This window comes from Eublepharis macularius, chromosome 18 (assembly GCF_028583425.1).
Source record: "Eublepharis macularius isolate TG4126 chromosome 18, MPM_Emac_v1.0, whole genome shotgun sequence".
Classification (NCBI taxonomy): Eukaryota; Metazoa; Chordata; class Lepidosauria; order Squamata; family Eublepharidae; genus Eublepharis; species Eublepharis macularius.
Window position 1 is genome coordinate 29,338,431 of NC_072807.1, and position 22,971 is coordinate 29,361,401.

Below are 22,971 nucleotides of genomic sequence, written 5' to 3' on the forward strand. Positions count from 1 at the left end.
CTATTATAACAAAAAACAAAACTCCTAGCCCTAAGTAATTTAATAAAATTAGGATGAGAATTCCAATAAAGTCTGCTTCTATGCAAACCAAACCACTCACAATTGTTTTTTTTTTTTTTTTTTTGAAAAATTTTTATTGGGTTAGAATCCATTATTTCCACATTTACATTCAATTTTCCCCAATTTTTTCATCTCTAACCCCCTCCCTTTCCCCCCCCCTTTTTGTTGACTTCCAACAGCTTTCCAACCCTTTGTCCCCTTTCCCTTACTTTTATTAGCTTCCTCTATCTAAAACAAATATATATTCTCCATTATTCTAAGCAGTACATCCTTAACTATTTTTAACATTATATGCCCAAACTGTAAGCCTTTGTTTCCATCTTAGATAAACAATTTATCCCAATTTTTCAATTTCAGGTATTTCTATATATCATAAACCATATAGATCATACATTCGTTTATATCAAACAATTTGACTTATTCTCTATATATATTACTCATTCTATCTTTTTATAATAGTTCTATATATCTCTCCTCACGTAGTCAATCAATTTGACCCATCTATATCTTCAGACATTCAGTTTGGTACAAAACTTGTCAGAAAAAAAAGAAAATATTGTTAGTTAATCGCTCCTTATATTTAGTCCTTATAATTAATTATTTTCTCTATGTTCTGTTTGTTAACCTATATATATATCTATATATATGTCAATCTATTAATCTGACTGCTTATTAATTCACATTTATCTCTTCTCCCCCCGGTAAAGTCTCCCCCCTCTACTTCAATACTTCAGTAGTTCTCAAACTGCCACAGTTTTCCTCCCACCTCCCATTTCTTCTCCAGGTATTGTTTCAGCTTCTCCCAGTCTGTGTTGAACTGCCCTGAGTCCAGATCTCTCAATTTTCTTGTCATCTTGTCCATTTCAGCCATATACAGCAATTTGTAAGTCCAATCTTCAATAGTTGGCACTTCTTGTACTTTCCATTTTTGCGCATACAAAAGTCTAGCTGCTGCTGTCATATAAAATATCAACGTCCTGTGTTGGGCTGGAATTCCCTCCATTCCCAAGTTCAGTAGCAGGAGTTCTGGGTTCTTATTAATTTGAAATTGTAAAATTTCACTCATTTCTCTTATTATTTCCCCCCAGTACTGCCTGGCTACCTCACACGACCACCACATATGATAGAGGGAGCCCTCATGCTTCTTACATTTCCAGCATTTATTAGAAGTATTCAAATTCCCTAGCGCAATCTTCTTTGGTGTCATGTACCAACGATAGATCATTTTATAAATGTTCTCTTTGATATTAATACATGTCGTTGTCTTCATTGTAGTTTTCCACAAGTATTCCCATGCCTCCATTGTTATTTCTTTATTAAAGTTTATAGCCCATTTCACCATTTGTGTTTTAACTATCTCATCCTCGGTATACCACTTCAACAGTACTTGGTATACCTTGGATATTCTTTTCTTATCTTCTTTAAGAAGGGTCTGCTCTAGTTCCGAATTCTCTATTCGTATACCTCCCTTTACAGAGTCCGAATTATATAAGTCTCTGATCTGTCTATACTGGAACCAATCGTAGTTAGGTGATAGTTCCTCTTGTGTCTTTATTCTAAGTTTGGATGCTTCAATTTTAGTTATTTCTTTATACGTTAAACATTGTTGTTCATTATCAACAGCTCTCGGGTCTATCACCTCATATGGAACCACCCACAAAGGGGTTCCTTCTTGTAGATAAATTCTGTACTTCTTCCAGATTATGTATAGACTTCTCCGAACAAAGTGATGCAGGAACATCGAGTTGACCTTTACTTTGTCATGCCATAAATATGCGTGCCATCCAAATATTTTTTTATATCCCTCTAGGGCTAATAGTTTCTTGTTCTTTAATGTCATCCATTCTTTCAACCAAACTAGGCAGATTGCATCATGATAAAGTCTCAGATTGGGCAGTTGCATTCCGCCTCTTTCCTTTGCATCTTGTAAAACTTTCACTTTCACTCGAGGCTTCTTGCCTGCCCAAACAAAATCTGATATTTTCCTCTGCCATTTTTCAAATTGTTTGGAGTCTCTGATGATTGGTATTGTCTATAGCAAAAACATTACTCTTGGTAACACATTCATCTTAACTGCTGCAATCCTGCCCAACCATGACAAATTCAATCTATTCCATTTAATCAAGTCTCTCTCTATCTGAGTCCATAGTTTTTCATAATTGTTTTTGAATAGATCTATGTTCTTTGCAGTTAATTCGACTCCCAAATATTTCACTTTACTTGTTACTTCACAATCCGTTGTTTCCATTAACAATTGTTGTTTCTGCTTAGTCATATTTTTGCATAATATCTTTGACTTCTTTTTGTTAATGAAGAAACCTGCCAAGTCTCCAAACTCCTTGATCTTATCTATCACTCTTGGCATGTTCTCCAATGGGTCCTCTACAATTAACATTATGTCATCCGCAAATGCTCTGACCTTGTATGAATAGTCCTTTATTTTTATTCCACGAATTTCATCATCTTGACGTATTTGTATCATCAGAATCTCCAATACTAAAATGAACAACAATGGAGATAACGGGCAACCTTGTCTTGTTCCTTTACTTATCGTCAATTTCTTAGTCAATTCATCATTCACCACAATTGCTGCAGTCTGGTCTCTATAAATTTCCTTAATTGCTCTGATGAATCTTTCTCCCAATTGTAGCTTTTCCATAGTGGCAAACATAAAGTCCCAGTTTAAATTGTCAAACGCTTTTTCAGCGTCAACAAAGAAGAAACCAACCTCTTTGTCACAACGCTTGTCATAATATTCAATAGCATTGATCACTGTCCTTAAGTTGTCTCTTATTTGTCTGTCTGGCAAAAAGCCTGCTTGTTCCTCCTCTATGACTTCCGAGAGCCACCCCTTCAATCTCTCCGCCAATATCTTCGCAAAAATTTTATAGTCATTGTTGAGTAGCGATATAGGTCTATAATTTTTCACATTAGTCAGGTCTTGGCCCTCTTTTGGGATCAATGATATATTCGCTTCACTCCAAGTTTCTGGAATCCTTTGATCCCTTAAAACCCCATTCATCACCTCTTTTAGGAATGGTGCCAGTTCATTAGCCATTGTCTTATAGAATTTAGCCGTAAGTCCATCTGGCCCTGGCGCCTTTCCTAGATTTGCAGATTGTATTGCCTTACTTATTTCCTCGTCAGTTACTTCACTATTCAACTTATTTCTCCAAGCTTCCGAGATTTCTGGAAGTTTGGTTTTCTCCAAATATGACGCTATTGATTCTTTGTTTACTTCTTTTTTATTATACAGCTTAGCGTAAAATTTATAAAAGGCTCTACTAATGGTAGCCTGCTCCAAATACGTTTTGTTATCTTCGCAAATTTTATTTATTATCTTCTTTTCCCTTTTCTTCTTCAATTGCCATGCCAGGTACTTCCCAGGTTTATTAGCACCCTCAAACGCTTTTTGATTCAGTCTTTTGAGATTCCACTCCAATTCTTTATTGCTCATTGCTGTTAGCTGTTCTTGAAGTATTTTAATTTCCTGGTATACCTTCTTTTTCCCTGGTCTCTTTTTTAGCTGTATTTCTTTGGCTTTTATTTTCTCCTCAATCTCTTGTCTTTTCTCCTCTTTCTTCTTTCTTGCTCTACCATTTAAGTCCATTAGTATGCCCCTTACAACCGCCTTGTAAGCATCCCAAACTTTATTGGTTGGTACTTCTTTATTCACGTTGTATTGTATAAAAAACTTTGTCTCTCTTCTCAGTATTTCCATATTCTCTCTTTCCTGTAACAAGTCCTCATTTATTCTCCATGCTTTCCTTTTTCTCTTTTTTCCAAATTTCCACATAATTGGGTTGTGATCTGAGCCTACCATAGGCATTATTTCTACCTCCTTAGTCCATAATGCTAAGTCTTTTGAGGCCCAGATCATATCAATTCTTGATAATGTAGAATGCCTTGCAGAATAAAAAGTAAACTGTCTGCTTTTAGGATATTCTCTCCTCCATACATCTTCAAGAGTCTCTTGTTGAATCAACTCAAAAAAAAGCTTTGGTAATAGTCCTCTTTTCTTTTGTGCCGTTGTAGTCTTTTTGTCTAGTTCCAAGTCTGTCACTCCATTGAAGTCTCCAGCAAGAATTATCTGGTCGTATGCAAGATCGTCTAAATGCTTCCTTAAATCCTCAAAGAAGCTTTCTTTTGCACCGTTAGGTGCATAAAGTCCGACTACCAACACTCTCTTTAAATTCCAAATACATTCCACTGCTACAAATCTAGCTTCCACATCTCTCATAACAAATTTTGGCTGTAGCTCCTCTTTTATGTACAACACCACTCCTCTTTTTTTCTTGTTGGAGGCCGCTACATATTCTTTGCCCAATTTTCCAGATTTTAAATATTTTACATCCTGCTTTCTGATATGGGTCTCTTGCAAACAAACAATGTCACATTTTTGTTTTAGTAGCCAGTGAAAAGTATTTTTCCTCTTATTCGGTGAGTTTAGTCCATTTACATTCCAAGATAATACTTTACACTCCATACTCATGATCTTGTTGGTAAGTCTTTTTCATTGTCCTTAATAAATCGCTCCATCTCTCGCTCAGATCTGATGCGTTTTTTGGCCCCTCCAAACTCAAAGGACACTCCTTCCGGTAACTCCCATCTGTACCTGATTTTCATGTCCTTCAAAATCTGAATTAGCACTTTATATTTTTTCCGGTCCAGTAACACTGATCTGGGCAGTTCCTTCATTATAATAATCGTCTTGCCATCAATCTCCAATGGATCTTGAAACTGTTTTGTCACAATCCTCTCTTTCATATTTCGTGTTATAAACTGCACAATCACATCTCTTGGTAGTTTCCTCTGGGTTGCTATTCTCGAATTCACACGGTATGCCACATCTAGGATAGCCACAACTTCCTCCTCCTCCTTCCCCAGGTACTCAGCCAACACCTCAGTCATCTGTTCTTGCGCTGACTTTCCTTCCACTTCTGGCAAGCCACGAAAACGTAGCTGCTTCTCCATATGTTTAGTTTCTGCAACTGACATTCTCCCCTTCACCAATCTCATCTCTGTTTGTTGCGTGTCTGCTAAATTCTCCATCGCGTCTTCTACTGTTTTAACTCTCTGCTGCGTTCCTTGTAATTCACTTCGTATTGTTTCCATACCTTTTTTCACTTCTGACAGCTCCGATTTTACTGTCTGTGTAACCTCTTTAACCTCTTTTATCAGCTCCAATTTCGTGTCCTTAAGTTCTTTAATCATATCTAAAAGTTTTTTGTCCAGGTTTTTATCCAGGTTTTCTATTGCCGATTGCCACTCTTTTTTTGACATCGTGGGGCTTGCTTTAGCTCGCTCCCACGAATCCGCTCTCTTCCTTAACTCCGTGGCGTAAAATTTAACGTTTTTCTATTTTAAATGTCCCGGTCTTCTTATAGAAATTAAATTTTAAAGAGTCCAAAATGTCGGGCGTCTTTTCTCTATGGTTTCTCTATGATTTTGTAATCCAAGATGGCCTACTTCCTCTTCCGCTGAAGCCGCGACCCTTCCCCTTTCAAAAATGGCGATTCCCTACTTCCTGCCCTCCAGCAAGGGCCGCTTCTCTCCAGCCACTCTATTGTTATTACGCACTTCCTGTCTCCCGTCTTCCCACAGCAGATCTCGCGATGGTGTCTTTTTCTCACAGCTCCAAAGCCACAGGTATTCAAAACAATAGTCCCATTTCTTTAATAACTTCTTTAAACTTAGTCTCTTTTTAAATTCGATTCCTGCCGAGTCTTCCCCTCCTTTTCACTAGTCTGTTGCAGTTTAAAAATCTACTTTTTTTCCTCTCTGTTTTTATCAATCTGTCCCGTCTCAGAAGATAATGATCTTTACCTTCTCTTCACTTTTCTCGGGTTGTAATCGCTGTTTCGATTTTAAGTTCCCCTCTCAGCTTCTTCCCCCAATCGATGCTTGGGTATGTAGGTCTTATGCCAGCCGAATTGGCCCCAAAACTGCCGCAGAGATTATAGCCGACCCGTCGCAAGGTGGGACCTCAAGGATCGGGGGGAGACTTGTTGTGTAGAGCCCCCCCTCGTCCGAGATCTAGCTCACCCTAGGGTCTTGAGCGTTCTTTGCCTGCTCCCCGCCTGAGAGCAGTCGGCCGCGGGCTATTTTCACCCCGCCGGCCGGTTAAAACGGCAGTCCGGTCAGCTCCGCAAGTGGAGCTGCGTTAGACCTCCATGGATCCCAAACAGGAAGTCCAAACCACTCACAATTGTGAGTGCTGCATTGTTTAGAAAATAAAATTACCCACAAACAGAAAAACTAGCTCAGCAAGATGAAGTCTCCTTGCTTCTACTTGCAGAGATTTTTAGTATGGGGTTTTAATTTGTTTTGTTGCATGAACGTTCAAAAATTGGAATTTCATTCCCCTTGCATTCAGAAATCCCAATAAGTTTATGTAGGATTGCAGCCTTAAAATAAAGTAGGGAAAGGGAATATTTGAGCATCTGCACTCACATGCAGTCTCTCCTCCTTGCCATAAACATCATCAATTTACCATGTTCTTGTAGCAAAGACGATTATCAACCTCATGCAATGTTTCTTTTGCATGCAGCTCATCAAGCGAAACTTGAATAATGTGAAAAGAATGGCCTCGCATCCCGTCCATCAATATTGTAAGTTAAGCGTATCAAATGGTGGAGGAAACGCTGAAGCATGCAACACCAAATTCTGGACTTTTTTTAAAAAAAAAATGGGTTCGTTATATGATGATGTGGCCTCTGGTTATGTTTCCCAGACCTTACGGGAGCCCAGGATGGGAGTGTGCGGATGTTCGAATGGACAAGGCCCCAGCAACTAGTGTGCTTCCGGCAAGCTGGCAACGCGAGAGTTACTCGAATGTATTTTAATTCTCAGGGGAATAAGGTCAGTGCTTTTACTTCACTTATAAAATAAGCATTTAATTTTTCTGCAGATGCTTGGTCCTGCTTCAATCAACATGAAAACATTTGCAATCTTTAGAATACAGCAACTTGCCTCTAGAGGGGCTAGAGGGGAAAGAAAGGAGGAGGGAGGGAGGAACATTACTGCAACTACAAATTGAGTTTATTCATACGTATTGGCTGGTATCCAGCCGGCGGCAGCAGAGAAGGGAACAGTGGGTGGTCCTAGGTTTAGGGTGATAGAACTTTGAACAGGCCCAGGTCGCTAAAGCATGTTCTAATTTATGAGTGTAAGTGACTGTGAAAGGAAACTGAACACATTGCCAAGAGTACCAAATGTTTTCTCTAATAACCCAGTCATTGATAATTATGACCAGGGCTTTTTTTCAGCAGGAACGTGGTGGGACGGAGTTCTGGCACCTCTTGAAAATGGTCACATGGCCGGTGGCCCCGCCCCCTGATCCCCAGACAGAAGGGAGTTTCAATTGCCCAGTGCGAAGGGCATTCTAAACTCACCTCTGTCTGGAGATCAGGGGGCGGGGCCACTGGCCACGTGACCATTTTCACTGAGGGCTATTTAAACTTTAACCCCTCCCTTGTTCCAGCTGACCCAAAGTGACATCATTGTACAGTCCTGAGTTCCACCACTGAGTTCCACCACCTCTTTTCCCAGAAAAAAGCCCTGATTATGACCATGTTTTTGTTAAGCCCATGAATATTGTCAACAGAACAAATGAAATCTCTCTCTTGCAGTGCGGCGTAGCAGACGGAGAGGGATTCTTGAGTATTTGGCAAGTAAACCAAACGGCAACTAATCCTAAACCTTATCTGGTAAGCAGTCAGAGAACAATTCTTTTTTGTGATTGTGTTTGAGCGTCTCTTGCTTCTCTGATTTTTAGGCTGTTGGCCTGTCCCATCCCGTGTAGCTGATATCTGTCTTGTCTTGGCAGAGTTGGCAGTGCCACAGCAAAACCACAAGTGACTTTGCATTCATTACCTCTTCAAGTCTGGTTGCGACATCTGGGCAGTCCAATGACAACAGGTGTGTTCAAAGGGCAAGGCCGAAATAGCAAAAAAAAATCCATGGCAGTGTTGCAACGATGAATAACCTCTGTGTATTTGTGTCCTGCAGAAACGTGTGTTTGTGGGACACTTTGATGTCGCCTGTGAATAACCTCATACATGGTAGGTCTATTGCTGTGTGTGGTCGGGAGGGAAGGTCCCCTAAAGACTGAACATGCTCTGGGTGTGTGCACACACAAAATGGGTTGAACCACGTACTCTCTTTTGCTCATCTGCCTTCGAAGGAGAAGGACTTCATCTGCTGGAGGATGGCTCTATTGTATTGGAGAAAGTCTTTGTCTAATGGAAGATGAGTTCTTCTGATGGAGAAAGACCTCCTTCCAGTGGAGGATGGCTCTATTGTATTGGAGAAAGTCTTTGTCTAATGGAAGATGAGTTCTTCTGATGGAGAAAGACCTCCTTCCAGTGGAGGATGGCTCTATTGTATTGGAGAAAGTCTTTGTTTAATGGAGGGTAGCTTTCTTCTGATGGAGAAAGGTTTCCTTCCAATGGAAGATAGTTTTCATCTGATGGAGAGAAACCTTCTTCCAATGAGGGAAAGGCTTTCTTTGTTGAAGGAATCTTTCTCTGAGAGAGGAAGGCTTTGAAAGAGAGTTGCAGGATGCAGCCCACAGTGTGTTCTCAATATAATATGCTGTGTTATCAGTTTGGAACAGTAAGAAATACAAGCCCGGTTGATCTCACATCTCTATCATACAATCCAACCGTGACCTGTCAGATATCGTTTAGGTAGGTAGCTGTGTTGGTCTGCAGTAGTACAGCAGGATTTTGAGTCCGGTGGCATTTTAGTGACCAACAAGATTTTCAGAGTGTAAGCTTTCGAGAGTCAGAGCTTCCTTCTTCAGACACCTCTGAAGAAGAAGGGAGTGTTGGCTCTCCAAAGCTTACACTCCGAAAATCATTTTGCTGCTACTGGACTCAAATCCACCTATCAGATATGTGCCACACTGGAAGAGGGAATGAGGCTTATTCTGCAAATATCAAATAGAAGACCTTTTTTTAAAAAAACTTCACTGGCTGTTTGCCCACCTCCTTTCACTGTGAGTAAATATTTCCCTCATTCTTGCTACAGCCAGTTGGGCTTTACAGTCCAGATGCACCACTGGCCCTCAGAAAGCTGCCGGGAGAACACAGCGGCCTCCAAGTTGCCGGCATTGGCCCTCCCTGAACTAGACTCAACATTGGCTAATCGCCGTGATAATAATTTTAAGTGCTGCCAAGTATGGGGTGATGCTGCGGCCTCAGTCAGGAGAGCTCATACTTGGCCAGGGAACTGAAAAAGTTTAATAGAAGAGACCAAGCACAGGAAAAAAAGAAAGAAAGAAAAAGCACAGGAAAAAAAAGAGAGATAAAAGGGTGGGGGAGGGTTTAATGGAGGCCCTGCTGAAGTGAGAAGTAATTGACTGCTGTCTCCAAAGTGAAGTTCCCCTGCACTTATAAATAAAACTCTTGCTGGCCTCCCTTTCCAGCAAGAGTTTTATTTATATTTATTTATTTACTTCATTTATATCCCACATTTCTCCCCAGTGGGGTCCAAAATGGCATGTATCAGTCTCCTCCCTTTTATCCTCACAACAACCTTTTAAGTAGATTAAGCTGAGAGCTAAACTACAAGATACAAATTACATGAGGATGCTCACGTGAAGCGAGTCACAATGTTAGCTGGGAAGCTGAGTTTTAAAAGACAGATTGGAAGGCTCTGTCAATTTCCCCTCTCTACAGAGCTGCAAAGATCACTCCTCAGAGGGTTTGTTTATTTCCTCTTTGCCTCTTAAAGGGGGAGGTGAAACTGACAGAGCCTTCCAGAGATGAAGAGGAAATTAGCAAACCCTCTGAGAAGTGATCTTTGCTGGCTCTGTAGAGAGGGGAAATTGACAAAGCCTTCCGATCTGTCTTTTAAAACTCATCTTCCCAGCTAACATTGCAACTCCCTTCATGTGCACGTCCTCGTGTAATTTGTCTCGTGTAGTTTAGCTCTGAGTATGTGTGATTGGCCCAAGGTCACCAAGTGAGCTTCCAAGGCAGAATGGAGAATCAAACCTGGGTCTTCTATATTCTAGTCCGACCACTACATCACACAGATGAACTAGATTTTATTTTTGATATCACACTGTTCCTCCAAGGACCAAATGGCAGTATTCCTGGCCTTCCCCGTTCCTCCAAGGACCGAATGGTAGTATTCCTGGCCTTCCCCGCCACACACACGTGCACACCACTTCATTTTATCCTCGCAACAACTCTGTGAGGTAGAAATGAGATGTTGGCTTAGTGGTGTAAAGCCTCTGCCATGCATGCAGGAGGTCTCAGGATCAATCTCCAGTTGAAAGGATCAGGTATTAGCCAGGTGATGTGATAGTCCTCCACCTGAGACTCCCAAGAGCCGCTTCCAGAGTCAAGAATGCTTATAGGGATAGACCAAGGTCCGACTCGATATGAAGCAGCTCCAGATGTTCCCTCTTAGAGGCCATGACTGGCACAAGACCTGACCCAATGAGTTGCGTAGCAGACTTGGAGATGTGAACCCAAATTAGCTCTCTGTCCATTACGCTGGTAGCCCCGTATATTCCCCAGAGGACTCTCCAATCGGGAGGAAAGAAATTGTTATCAGTCCCTGGCTCCAAGGTGGCCTGCCTGGCCTCGACTAGAGCCAGAGCTTTCTCAGTCCTGGCTCCTACCTGGTGGAACGCTCTGTCTACCAAGACCAGGGCCCGGCAGGATCTACTATCTTTCCTCCAGGCCTGTAAGAGAGAGTTGTTCCGCCAGGCTTATGGCTGAGGCTGGGCCTCCACTGGCTGGAGGATACAACATCTACCCCCCTCACTATGAGAGCTGCCCACCACTGTTCTTAAGCTGTTCTTAACTGTACCGTTGCATTATTTGTTATTGACTGTATTGCCGCCATCAGGAAAAAGAGTGCTGCTATTTTTTATATTTTTGTATGATGCTTTTAAATGTTTTATATGGAATGTTTTAAATGTTCTTAATGCTGTTATCCGCCCTGTGAGCAGGGAGGGTGGAATACAAATACGATAAAATAAAAATAAATAAATAAATAACACCATTAGTCTTGGGCAGCTGAGTGAAGTGGCTCTCAAGTCAGCTGAGTGAAGTTCATCATTCACAAAAATTGTCCATTTGGGGGTTTCTCCCGCAGCCTTCGCTTGTCACGATAACGGTGCTACAGTCCTTCAGTATGCGCCAAAGCACCAGCTGCTGCTTTCTGGAGGCAGGAAAGGTTACATCTCCATCTTTGATATCAGACAGAGACAAGTCCTTCATACCTTCCAAGCGCATGACTCTGCTATTAAGGCCCTTTCCCTAGACACGTCGGAAGAATGTTTTTCTACCGGCTCGGCGGAAGGCAACATAAAGGTAAGGATGTCCAATAGCCCCGCCCCCCAAAAGGTTAGTCTGTACAAACGAGCAGTGCTTGTGATTTCTGAGACATCAGTTATTACGTGGGTGGTTAACTAAATGCTTTATAGTCTGTTAGAAAATGTGTTTGTGTGTGTCCTTAATTTTATGTTCCAAGTTTTAAGATAGAAAAGAAGGGGGCTGCACCAAGGCAAAACGAAGGGGTGGGGAGGCAAATGGAAGAGCCTTTTAAAAGAAATTTAAAGGAAATAATCTTTCAGTTTAAAGAAGTAATCTTTTTGTGATTAGGAAACACGGAGTATATATTAATGTTCGTTTAGTTATCCATATAGTAAGCATTCGTTATGCATTGCGCTCTGAACATGCTCTGTGAAATTGTCCTATCTTTTCATTATAAATAAGTGTTATCAATGTTTAAGGGGTTGTACTCATTATGTATTTTGTATTTCTTGATAGATCCCCCTGACGAAGCTGTTGCAAAATGCGTAGGGGTATATAATTATTAAAGGCTCTTCCCTTCGCACCATTTGCCTTTTCTAAGATGCCACATTGATTTTAAGATGCCACATTGATTTTTCTGGGTTTGGTTGCCCCATGTTTCAGAGTCCGGATTCACACAAGTCCTATACCTATAATATTGTGCATACAGAGGAATGGGAGACAGAATGTGCTGCCCCCACCCCCACCCAATACTCTTATGCACAATTGGCCCAGTGTGGGCAGAGCTCCTACGCAGCCCATACAGGTTTGTACATGTATAGGCAGTGTACCCACCCTGGCGCATAAGTGCTGTTAGGGCCAGGGTATTAGGTCCCTCTACATGTGTACAATCAGTATACATGCACATTTATGCACACAGGATTATGGTTGGCTTTCCTCCACCCAGATAAATCTATTGACAGGACGCTTCTCTGCCATTCTCTCTCGCTCTAGGTGTGGAGGCTGACAGGCTATGGTTTAATCCACTCCTTTAAACACGAGCATGCCAAGCAGTCTCTCTTCCGAAACCTCAGCGCTGGAGTCATGCAAATTGAAATGGCGCACGGCAATCGCACCTTCTCCTGTGGAGCGGATGGCACCCTGAAAATGCGGGTGCTGCCCAACGCTTTCGGCATCCCTTCCAGCCTTTGTGACATGTTGTAGGCTTTGTGCTGCCACCACCCCCAGCTTGAGCAGGTTTTCTTTTTTTTTTAATATTCCAGGGGAAACAGCACGAGGCGAGCTGTAGCTAGGGGCTCCAGGAGGGAGGCCCCCGCACTTCGCTTTCAGCGTCGTCACGCAGTGTTTAACGCTATAGCTGAAATTGCAATGATGAGCCACGTTTTGACTTTAAAAGCAAAAACACAACACTTGTATTGTTTTGAGCACTGCATCTGTGGATTGATGGGCTGGAAATGCATGCACTGTATCGGATAGAAGTCCACATTCAAGTGACCCAAAAGCCTGGTTTATTAAGCAAGCACTCAAGAAGATGCTTGCAGATGTACAGTTGCCGCGAATCCATAAAGTTCTCTCTCTCGGGGCGGGGGAGTAATTCCTGGATATTTTTCCAAGTCCTTGACATCAATTTCAAGCATGTCTGCCCCCACCCCTTTTTGTTTCTTTTTCACATGGAAACAGTTCGCTGTAATGAAGGGAATGGGATGCCAGTATGAACTTAGTTATGATCTGGGGGATGGGTTCAATTTCTAGGGACGTGGGGATAGTCAGACAACAGGACCAATGTGCAATGAGGAATGTACTGTGGGCTAATGTGTACGCTGCTGAATGCTGATACCCTTCTCCTCGTCTTTCCCGCCCCCTCCTCCTAATTTAGTATTAATGCATAGTTTGTACTGCAAAGTGCACAAAAGCACGTTTCTCAAGAGCGGTGGAGGCGTTTCCTGAAATTGCACTTTACTTCTGTTTTCTGTTGCTTTGGGGAGAAACTGACATTACAAAAGATGCAGGGCTGCTGCCAAAAATGGCAGTATCGTGTTGCAATTCCCCTTTCCTCCTTTCACAACGTTTAGCTCAACTTAGTGTGCCGATTTAATTCTGCTGTGCTTTCCTCCACCACTGCCCTGCTCCTTATCTGGAGACAGACAGCAAAATGAAGTCGTAATGCAGGGGTCAGTTCCATTTGCTGTTGTGTAGGGGAGAGAGGAATGTGACCCAGGCTGCCATTTCAGCAGCAGCACTGTGTCTTGTATAACATCTACTTTTGCTTTGTGACCTTGTTTCCCCCCCTACTAATTCCTCCTGCCTTTGCATTAGGAATGTATTGTGAGCATTAAATGTTTGCAGTGAACAGAAACCTATTTCTAGCCCTCTTCTGAATTTTGATTTTTTAAAAAAAAATTATCCAAGAAATAACAAAGCTATAGAAAGAAACTGCAGCTAGACCCATACAATGCCACATTTCAGATGAATGTCAGGTTTCCATGTGGCCAGCTAGTGGATAAACGTGGTAATTGGGATTACCACAGCATATTGTATAAAACTATGCAGAGGTCAATATTGTTTGCTTGTAATATACCAGCTACTGTTTGTCATATCTAGATGTATTTTTCTCTGTTGTAAACAGGAAAACACGTTCTTATTTAAGATACTGGAGCTGATGTCTGTGTATTTAAATGTTAACAAACTGTATTTTTTTCCCTTCTCCAATGAGAATTTTGGTGTCTGTGGTGTACTGTTTAAAAAACAAATACTACTACTATGACAGGATAAAAGTGCACCTTTTGTCTAAAGGCAATTTTAATTGCAAGATATGAAGTATGTATATGAAAGGAAAGCAAATGTAATTTGTTAGTTTTACCTTTGTAAGTTAAATAAATTCCTTTTATTTCATGGAAACACCTTGATCCTTTCACATTTTGCCAAAAGATTTCACTGTGCTGTACTGTTGAAATCATCCACAGTCAATTTAATATCTTCCCATCCCGTTGTTCTGTGCCTCCTAGAGCATACTGAGAACCAAGCTACAAGTGACGAATTACACTTGTCTGGCAAGTTAACAGAGAGCGGAACTACAAGTGACAAAAGGCACGGGTTGGACACTTGTCAGCTTCCCTCAAGTTTTGATGGGAAATGTGGGCAGCTTGGCGGAATGTTGGACAAGTGACAGTTGAAAAGTCCATTGGACAGCAGTCGGAGAGCCAAACTGCAAGACTAGGATGCCTACATTTCCCATCAAAACTTGAGGGAAGCTGACAAGTGTCCAACCTGTGCCTTTTGTCACTTGTAGTTCCGCTCAGACTCACGTGTATTCCTTCCTGTTCACTTGCCCTCCACTTGCGCTCCACTTGATCACGTGATCAAGTGGAGCGCAAGTGGAGGGCAAGTGAACAGGGAGAAATACACGTGAGTCTGTTCACTTGCCAGGCAAGTGTAATTCGTCACTTGTAGCTTGGCTTTCAGTCATTATTAGGCTATGGGGTGGGAGCAGTCTTTGTAATTTACAATTTTCTGCGGGCGAGAGTCATGTATGCTACCCTGAGCTTCTTGGAAGATGTGTAGGATAAAAATGTTATAGATAGAGCCCTGAACACTCCAAAAATCTGCCTGCATCTATTTACCCTATGGCATTGTTTATGGAAATGTCCTTGAAACTTGTAATCTGCCTTGAGTCTCAGTGAGAAAGGCAGACTATAAATGACATAAATAGTGAACCATTCCACGCCGTGCCAATAAACACTTGGCTATCAAGCTTTCTATTAGAAGGAATGATTTTCTGTATCAGGGCTGCCAATCTTTTCTTTAACAAGAGCCACTTCTGAATACTGAAAAAAATAACCCAAGCTACTTCTCTCTGCCCCTTCCTTCCCTTCTCCTTACCAAGTTTGTTCTGTCCTAGAAAGAGAACATGGACTAGGAAGAGCACTAGAAACGAAGCGCAGGACGGATTAAAAATCCTATGAAATAAGAGATCCCGTCTTTCTGCAATCCTTTCCTCCGCCTTCGTGGTGTTCTGTGAACTGCTAGACAGCAGCCAGAGAAATAACAATAGCTCACAAGCCTACATGCTGGAGGCCCGTGTATTATAAGAATGGTAGGAACAGGAATAGGCTCTGTACTTGCAAATATCTCTAACACAAAAGTGGGCCCTGGCAGGAAACAGATGACAGTAATTTCAGAGTTGAAGGTACTACCATAAAGACGTTGTTTTTCCTAGTGGGCCTACTCTCTTGGTCACATGTTTGATCTGCTTGTTTGTTTGTTTTGGTAGAATTTTCAAAACCGGTTTGAGCAGACAAGAATTGGACACAGGAATTGTGTGCACGCACCTGTGGGTTGTGATGGATGTAACACAACATTCTCTTTAAAACTATGTTCCACCTTATACATCTTCTCATTGGAAGGGGGTATCGTTTTGAGCCTCAATAATAAAACAATAAAAAGAGCCAACATTGGCAGTCTGCTTGGACACAGGTGTATCTATATCCCCCTTCTCAATGGCACTTAATAATACAAATATTATCACATTTCCAGAGTCAAAAGAGATTGAGGCAAAAAGTTTCATTAAACTCTGGCAGTATAAATCAGACAAGTGAACTTTGTGATGTGGAAGGGAGTTGGGGAAAGAGATGTAGCCAAGGGTTGCCAACTTTGGGATGGGAAATTCCTGGATGACTTGCAAGGACTTGTGAATGCAAAGAATTTCTTCAATGCATCTCAAGTACCTAAAAACACAAGACCCTGGGTCACTGTGGGGACATTTTCTGGGGCCAAGGCTGAGAAGTGGTGCTCCGTATTCGCCCACAAGTTCTCACTGAATGCAGTAATAAGTGAGGGGTGTCAAAACATGGCCTCACCACTGGGTGGCAGCACTTTGGCCCTTCCCTCAAATTTTTCACAGTAGTAAGACGTTTCCTATAGAGGCTCAGCGAAGGGTTCATGGCTATGGTTGGGCAGCACAGTACAGCCCCACATGCAGCCTGCAACCTGTATGACGCTCACCCCATCTATGATGTATACCAAGGTAACACCTCAACTCAAGACTTCAATGTCCCCTTGGCCCCATGAGACTCCATCTGACCCACGCAGGATGTGTATTATTTAAAAAAAATATGGCCAGCAGCCCCAAAAACCTCATTTGAAACATACAAGCTAGAAAAACTATATTCTGGAGATTCACTGGTCCCTTACTAGTTAAAAAACGCACATGTTGCACGTCCTGTGACTACAAGTAACCCCATTGGCCTAAAAAAACCCATGGATTACCTAGACGTTTTGGAGAATGACCGCAAGTAACCCGAATGACCTAGAGTAACCCCAATGCTAATGAGAAATTTGGGAGAATGACCGCAAGTAACCCCAATGACCTAGAGTAACCCCAGTGCTAATTGGAAATTGCAGAGAATGGCCTCTAGTAACCCTGATGACCTAGATTAACCCCAGTGCTTATTGGAAAGTTCAGAGAATGACTTCTAGTAACCCCAATGACCTAGAGTAACCCCAGTGCTAACTGGAAATTTCAGAGAATGAACTCTAGTAACCCCAGTGCTTATTGGAAATTTCAGAGAATGACCTCTAGTAACCCCGATGACCTAGAGTAACCCCAGTGCTAATTGGAAATTGCAGAGAATGACCTCTAGTAATCCCAGTGACCTACAGTAACCCCAATGCTAATTAGAGATTTTGGAGAATGGCCTCAAATAATCCCTAGACTAATTAGAACCTTGCTAGAGTGCCTCTGCAGCGACCTGAAGAATCTTACTGATCTCCATCCCTATACCAGGATCCAGCTGCACCCTCCGAAGCTATGAACATGCTTCTTCAGCAGGATTGCCACCCTTGCCAAGGCACGCTGACGCCTCCCTTCTTGAGTGGCTTTGTTCTTGAGCAAGAGCACCTCCATCTTGTCTAGACTGAGCTTCAATTTATCAGCCTTCTTTGAATCCACTACCTTCTCCATGCATTTGTTCAGGACCTCCACAAATCCCACAAACCCCCTGGGAAAAAACATGGCCAAGTGTCAGTCACAGTTGCAGAGCAGCCCTCCCGCTATGGTTTTGTGTAGATATTATGAAGCATAGTGGACAAGATGTACCCCCTGTGGGACCCCACCAGAGAGAGCTGAGCAGCAGTCCCCCCCGCCCAGGCCTGCAGGTAAAGCACCGTGCCTCTACCCCCAACCCAGCCAGCCCCCCAGAAGGATACCACAGCTGATGGCATCGAAATCCATTAAAAGGTCTGGGGAACACTGGCACACCCCACCACTGCCCCAGCAAAGATCAGTAGAAGCTTGGCAGGGAGAGTGGGGGGGGGGGCGCATCACTGCTTCCGAGACCTTTTTGTGGATTTTGATACAAAGGCAGTTTCTATCCCAAATCAAGACTTGGATATGGATTAAAATGGGCCTAGATCTCCTGTCTCCGGCAAGATTGTGTGAAACTGCATACACATCCTCTTCACCCCCTTGCCCCAAAATGGAATTTCCAGGTGGTAATTGTTTAGTTTTCAAGGACGGGGGTGCCTTCTTCAGGAGGAGTCTCATGCCTGCCTCTTCTAAAGTGATACGAACTACTTCATTTGACCATCGCCTTCACACTGGGTGTGTGTGTGTGCGCGTGCATGCGTGTGTGCGTCCATCTACCCACATATCTGGCCCTATCCGAGTCAAAAGCACAGAGAGAGAGAGAGAGAGAGAGAAGCGATACCCAGACATTCTGTGCTGTCTCCATTTACCTCTAGATCAAGACAAGTAGCCGTATTAGTCTGTCTGTAGCAGTAGAAAAGAGCAAAAGTCCAGTAGCACTTAGAAGACTATCAAAATGTGTGGGAGGGTATGAAGTGAACTGAAGAAGTGAGCTGTGGCTCATGAAAGCTCATACCCTACCACAAATTTTGTTAAGTCTTTTGCTACTGGACTCTTGCTCTTTTCCATTTACCTCTGACAGACTGAGTCTCTCTCTATGTATCTTCACAGTTTTGCTTGTGGAAAACTAAGACATTTATACTTAAAATAGGTCAAACAATTTTGGCCACTATTTACATTATAAATTATAAACTATGCATTGTATGCTGTTAAAGGGATAAAAATAAGTTTAGGTCTGATAAGAAATATTGCATGTATTTCAAATTTTTTTCTAAAATTTCCACTTTTTTCAGAAGAAAACTGTTTTCCATGGCTTAACGATTTCCAGAAATTTTTCATCTCTATTGATAGGTTCTTGTGAGAATTTACAATTCTTAACCATCAGGCATGGTTACAGATTTACCAGTTGGAGTTTGACAAAGAAACATTCCCACATATGCCATCACCCGTAACACAGAAAGAATCTAGAATCCATGTGAATTGTGGAGGGCTAAATTATCAAACCACACCTCTTTTCCTTATAAAAGAACCACTAAAAGCTTGTTTGGCACAAGAAGTTTGCCATAGAACAGGTGGCTTTTTCTGCATTCAAACTGGTTTGATGCTATGGATGCTTGTAAAGTTAAAACAAGTAAAAGCAGGCTGTGAAATCACTTACATCATCTCACTCTTCAGAAAACATAAGAGGAGTTTCTCTTACGATATACATAAATAGAACCAGGCACACCACAGAAAAGCAAGAGAAGTTTACAGGGAAGTTAATTCCAGAAACTTAGCAAAGAAGTAACAGTGATAGGGCAGGAATTGAGCTGTTGACCTGTTTACCTAGGGCCAGGGGTCATTTCGTAGAAAAAGAGCTGGAAGAACTCATTAGCACAACTCATTAGCACAACTCATTAGCATATGCCACGACCCGTGCCATCAACGGAAGTGTGTCATTAGTATAACTGATTTGCATATGCCACACCCCCTGACATCACCTATTCTGGCTGTTTTAGACCCAATCCTGGCCATTCAGGGCCAAAATTGGGCCCAAAATGGCAAAAATGGCTGAAAAGGGGCCCAAAATGGTCAGGATTGGGCCACTGCTGAGCAGGTGAGTGATCCACCACCCGTCAGAGGCTCGATCTGGGCCATTTCGGCCCCAATCCAGGCCGAAATGGGCCCAAAATGGCTGAGTCAGGTGGACGGGGCCACCTGTCATGTGACCTCTTTGGGGAACTGCCAGAACTGCATTCCGGCGCATTCCCCCTCGAAATGAGCCCTGCCTAGGGCTCCATTGCACTACTTGCTTCTAACTTAAACCTCAGATAAAAGGTTTCTACAGCTGTATAACTTTTACACCTTCCAATGTTTAAAAACAAAACATCAGGGACTTAATTTGTGATTCCTCCAGAACTTGAGAGCTCACGCTCTGCTTTGTACTATTTTGGTTGGTCCCACTCTAGGAACTTTGCCTGCAGACCAACAAATTGCAACCCACCCATTAGTGCATGCAGCAAATGCTGCAGCTGCTAGTTTTCTCTAGCCAAACTGTACGCCATTAAAAGGCATACGTTGCACGTGCTGAATTCTATTTTTGCCTGGCCTCTGTCTTAACTTTTTGCATTTCGCTTTTCTTTTACACCTAGATGGATTGCTAGTGTTGTGTGTCAGGATTGTGGAATAGGCGGGCCCTGGGACTCGCTCACAGTCAGCTGCTTCAGAATCCACGCCTTCTTTCTGCATTGTAGGTATACTAGAGTATAGTAGAGTTGCACAAGGCAACCATTGTTAGAAATTGCAGCAACAGTTCCATTTAGTCGATCAGCTGCTCAGTGGAGACAATTTAATCAGCAGAAGGATGAATGAAAGCAGAGGGGCACACAACACAAACAGTTACACAGGCCAGAATTGGCTTTGACCAGAACTAGAGAGGTCATATTGTGAAGGTATGATGTCACCAGATTCCATCCCATGACATCACCAGACCTTGCTCCATGAAGCTCAGGGGCTGGGAAGCGAGGGATTTGGCAACACCGGGGGCCTCAAACCGAGAAGATGAAGAGCACCATTTTGTTCTGCAGAAAAATTGCACAACAGGCTTGTTCCAGGAAGGGAGAGGGGTTTAAACCTTCATCTTCCACTTGGTTTTGGGGTCTGGAGCCTGGCTTCTGGCCTTTTTTCTTAACAGCTTGCCTCAACATGTCACCCATCTGTTTCATTGGCATCCAGGGCTCCGGATGCTACTGAGCTGCTCTTTGCTCAGAGATACAGCCACCTGGAGGCAGGAAGACCATAAATACTGGCTAAGTGACCCGATTTGGGGTAGGGTGGGGTTTACAGGCACTAGTGGGCCCTGGGGGGCCCCTGGACTATATCTTGTGCACCCCTGCAACGGAACAGCAACACACTCTTTTTGTGTTCGCTAGCACGTAGGATTGGCTATAATATTAAGCAGCCCTTCGTTCTACAGAGCCAACAACAGCCAAGAAAACCTAAACAGGCACAAATGACACCACAAGGGTCATACCTTCCCCTAAAATGCACATACATGGCTGCAGTTCCAAATTTCTTCTCTCCTTGGACAAGAGAGACGGATTACAGGAGAGCAGATAAGGGGCCTCCCCTACAAATTATTTATTGCTTAACAGAGGCCAAAATAGGCTGAGCGACGGATTGTTTCCAACGGGACGTGCTCAGCTGGTAAAATGGACCGGGTACTTCATCAATGAGCCCTTCTCCCACGTATAAAGGTGTTTATCTCTTGGATTGTAGGTGAGCATCGCCAGGTTGGACGGGCTCCGTTTCAGCGCGAAGCTCGCATCAATCTGCTTCTCACTCAGCAGGTCAAAAGCAAATGTCACATAGGTATCATTCTTGTCAGTGACATACAGCACCCCGCAGGCAATGAAGGCGTTGCCGGCTTTGGATTTGGGGTAGGTGGTGTTGATGTTCAGCAGCACCGAAAACTTCTCCTCTTCCACGTAGGCCACCATGATAGTTTCGTCAAACCTCTCCACGTACATCACCCAAAATCCCATTTCGTCCACAGCGATGTTGAAGTAGGTTTTAGAGTAAGCGAAGAGGTAATGGCGCAAGTGGTTCCAGGCACGCTCGAGCACAAGAATTTCGGACAATTTTTTCCCCAGGTCAAATCTGCAATGGACGATCCAAAATAGTTAAGAGCACTATGCAACACCCACTGCAAAAGTGGGTGTTGCATAGCGCAGAAAAGAGCAGCAGTTAAAGTGCCAGACTAGGGGGCTGGAGAGCAGGATTTACTTAATTTCTTTGCAACACTTACATGCCACTTTTCCACCCAAAACAGAGTCCCCAGAGGGGGTTCAAATCCTCACTTTGCCAGGGAAGCTCACTGGGTGAGCTTGGGCCAGCCAATCCCTTGCAGCCTAACCCACTTCACAGGGAAGAGACAACCTCCTGAAACATCATTCAGGGGTGCCTTTGGAGGAGTAGCAGGAAGGAGATGGTGAGGAAGTCAGGTTCTGCACTGAGGAAATCTTCCAGCCACAGAAATGTTCTCCTGAACCACACCCTCGGCCCCTTTTCCCACAAACCTGCCATAAAGATCCCAATAAGAAATTATACGTGGACATTCAAAAAGCACTTTGTAAATGTTAAGTATTAATGTTACATTACTTTAAAAAAATAGGAGCCCCGTGGCGCAGAGTGGTAAGCTACAGTACTGCAGTCCAAGCTCTGCTCACAACCTAAATTCAATCCTTGCGGAAGGTGGGTTCAAGTAGCTGGCTCAAGGCTGACTCAGCCTTCCATCCTTCCGAGGTCGGTAAAATGAGTACCCAGTTTCCTGGGGGTAAAGTGTAGATGACTGGGGAAGGCAATGGCAAACCACCCCATAACAAAAAGTCTGCCAAGAAAACGTGATGCAACATCCCCCCATAGGTCATGGTATTTATTTACGAAAAAAGGACCTCCCCCCCCTTTCCCCACTCCATTCAGCAGCTTTAAAACAAAGTTTAAAAGCAATTTACAGCAATCAAAGCGAAACAAACTTGCGGCCAGCAGTTCTTAAAATCATTGATTGGATGCTGCTAAACGCTGGGGAACGATTTGGTTTGATTGCACGAGCAACCTTGAGCAGGCCCAGTACAAATCTGTAAATAAATACATCTTGAAAAAAATCCCTTTCCATATCATTTGCTAAACAAAAAGGGCAGATTTCAGGATGTAGTCAGGACCAAAAGAAAAGAAGCTCATTAAAATAGTGCTGATCCTATTACAAGTTCTCCTTTTATTCCAGTAAATTCAGAGCATATTTGAGGAGGCACAACCGACCCCACCGCATTCCTCCCATTGTCCCCCAAAATAGGACTAAGATAGTCAAATTGCCCGTCCATCTATAAAACACCATCAGTGCAATTCTATGCAGAGTTATTCCAAACTGGAACCACTGAATTCACTAGACTTAGACTGGAGTAAATCTGTGTAGGATTGCTCTGATAGTAAATCTGAAACGCCTTCTTTAATGAGCGTTTTGACTGTGCTGTTTATGATGAAAATTTGCAAAGAGGTCGCATTGCCATTCACAAACCACACCCCAAATATTTATTCATTATATCTGGTCTACATTCCACACAGATACTCCAGTGAAGTCCACCGTGACCTTGGCAATGGCAACCTTCTGCCAAGCGCTGGTCCCAGAGACTTTTCCTCCTTCCCAGAATCTAACGCTGCTGAGATGAAAGCCCTTTTGACTGGGCCAAGCAGCTGAGAATGCTAGGAACATATTCTCCTTTGCTTGCTTATTTTCAC

General features: G+C 42.9%; 2 protein-coding genes across 3 annotated transcripts in view; one reads left to right on the forward strand and one right to left on the reverse strand.

Moving 5' to 3' along the window:
- The window catches only part of DMXL2 (Dmx like 2), an 81,368-nt gene extending 67,202 nt beyond the window's left edge, over window positions 1-14,166 (forward strand). Inside the window, exons 38-44 of the mRNA XM_055002322.1 lie at window positions 6,611-6,671; window positions 6,794-6,921; window positions 7,692-7,769; window positions 7,889-7,980; window positions 8,071-8,123; window positions 11,176-11,393; window positions 12,330-14,166. Coding sequence (XP_054858297.1) covers window positions 6,611-6,671; window positions 6,794-6,921; window positions 7,692-7,769; window positions 7,889-7,980; window positions 8,071-8,123; window positions 11,176-11,393; window positions 12,330-12,539 — 840 coding nt within the window. The 3' untranslated portion in view covers window positions 12,540-14,166. The remainder of the gene's footprint in view (window positions 1-6,610; window positions 6,672-6,793; window positions 6,922-7,691; window positions 7,770-7,888; window positions 7,981-8,070; window positions 8,124-11,175; window positions 11,394-12,329) is intronic.
- Window positions 14,167-18,434: 4,268 nt separating this feature from the next.
- Window positions 18,435-22,971, reverse strand: part of GLDN (gliomedin) — a 33,929-nt gene continuing 29,392 nt past the window's right edge. For both annotated transcript variants that reach the window (XM_055002324.1, XM_055002323.1), the window contains exon 10: window positions 18,435-21,336. In XM_055002324.1, the coding sequence (XP_054858299.1) occupies window positions 20,877-21,336 (460 nt within the window). In that variant the 3' untranslated portion in view covers window positions 18,435-20,876. The remainder of the gene's footprint in view (window positions 21,337-22,971) is intronic.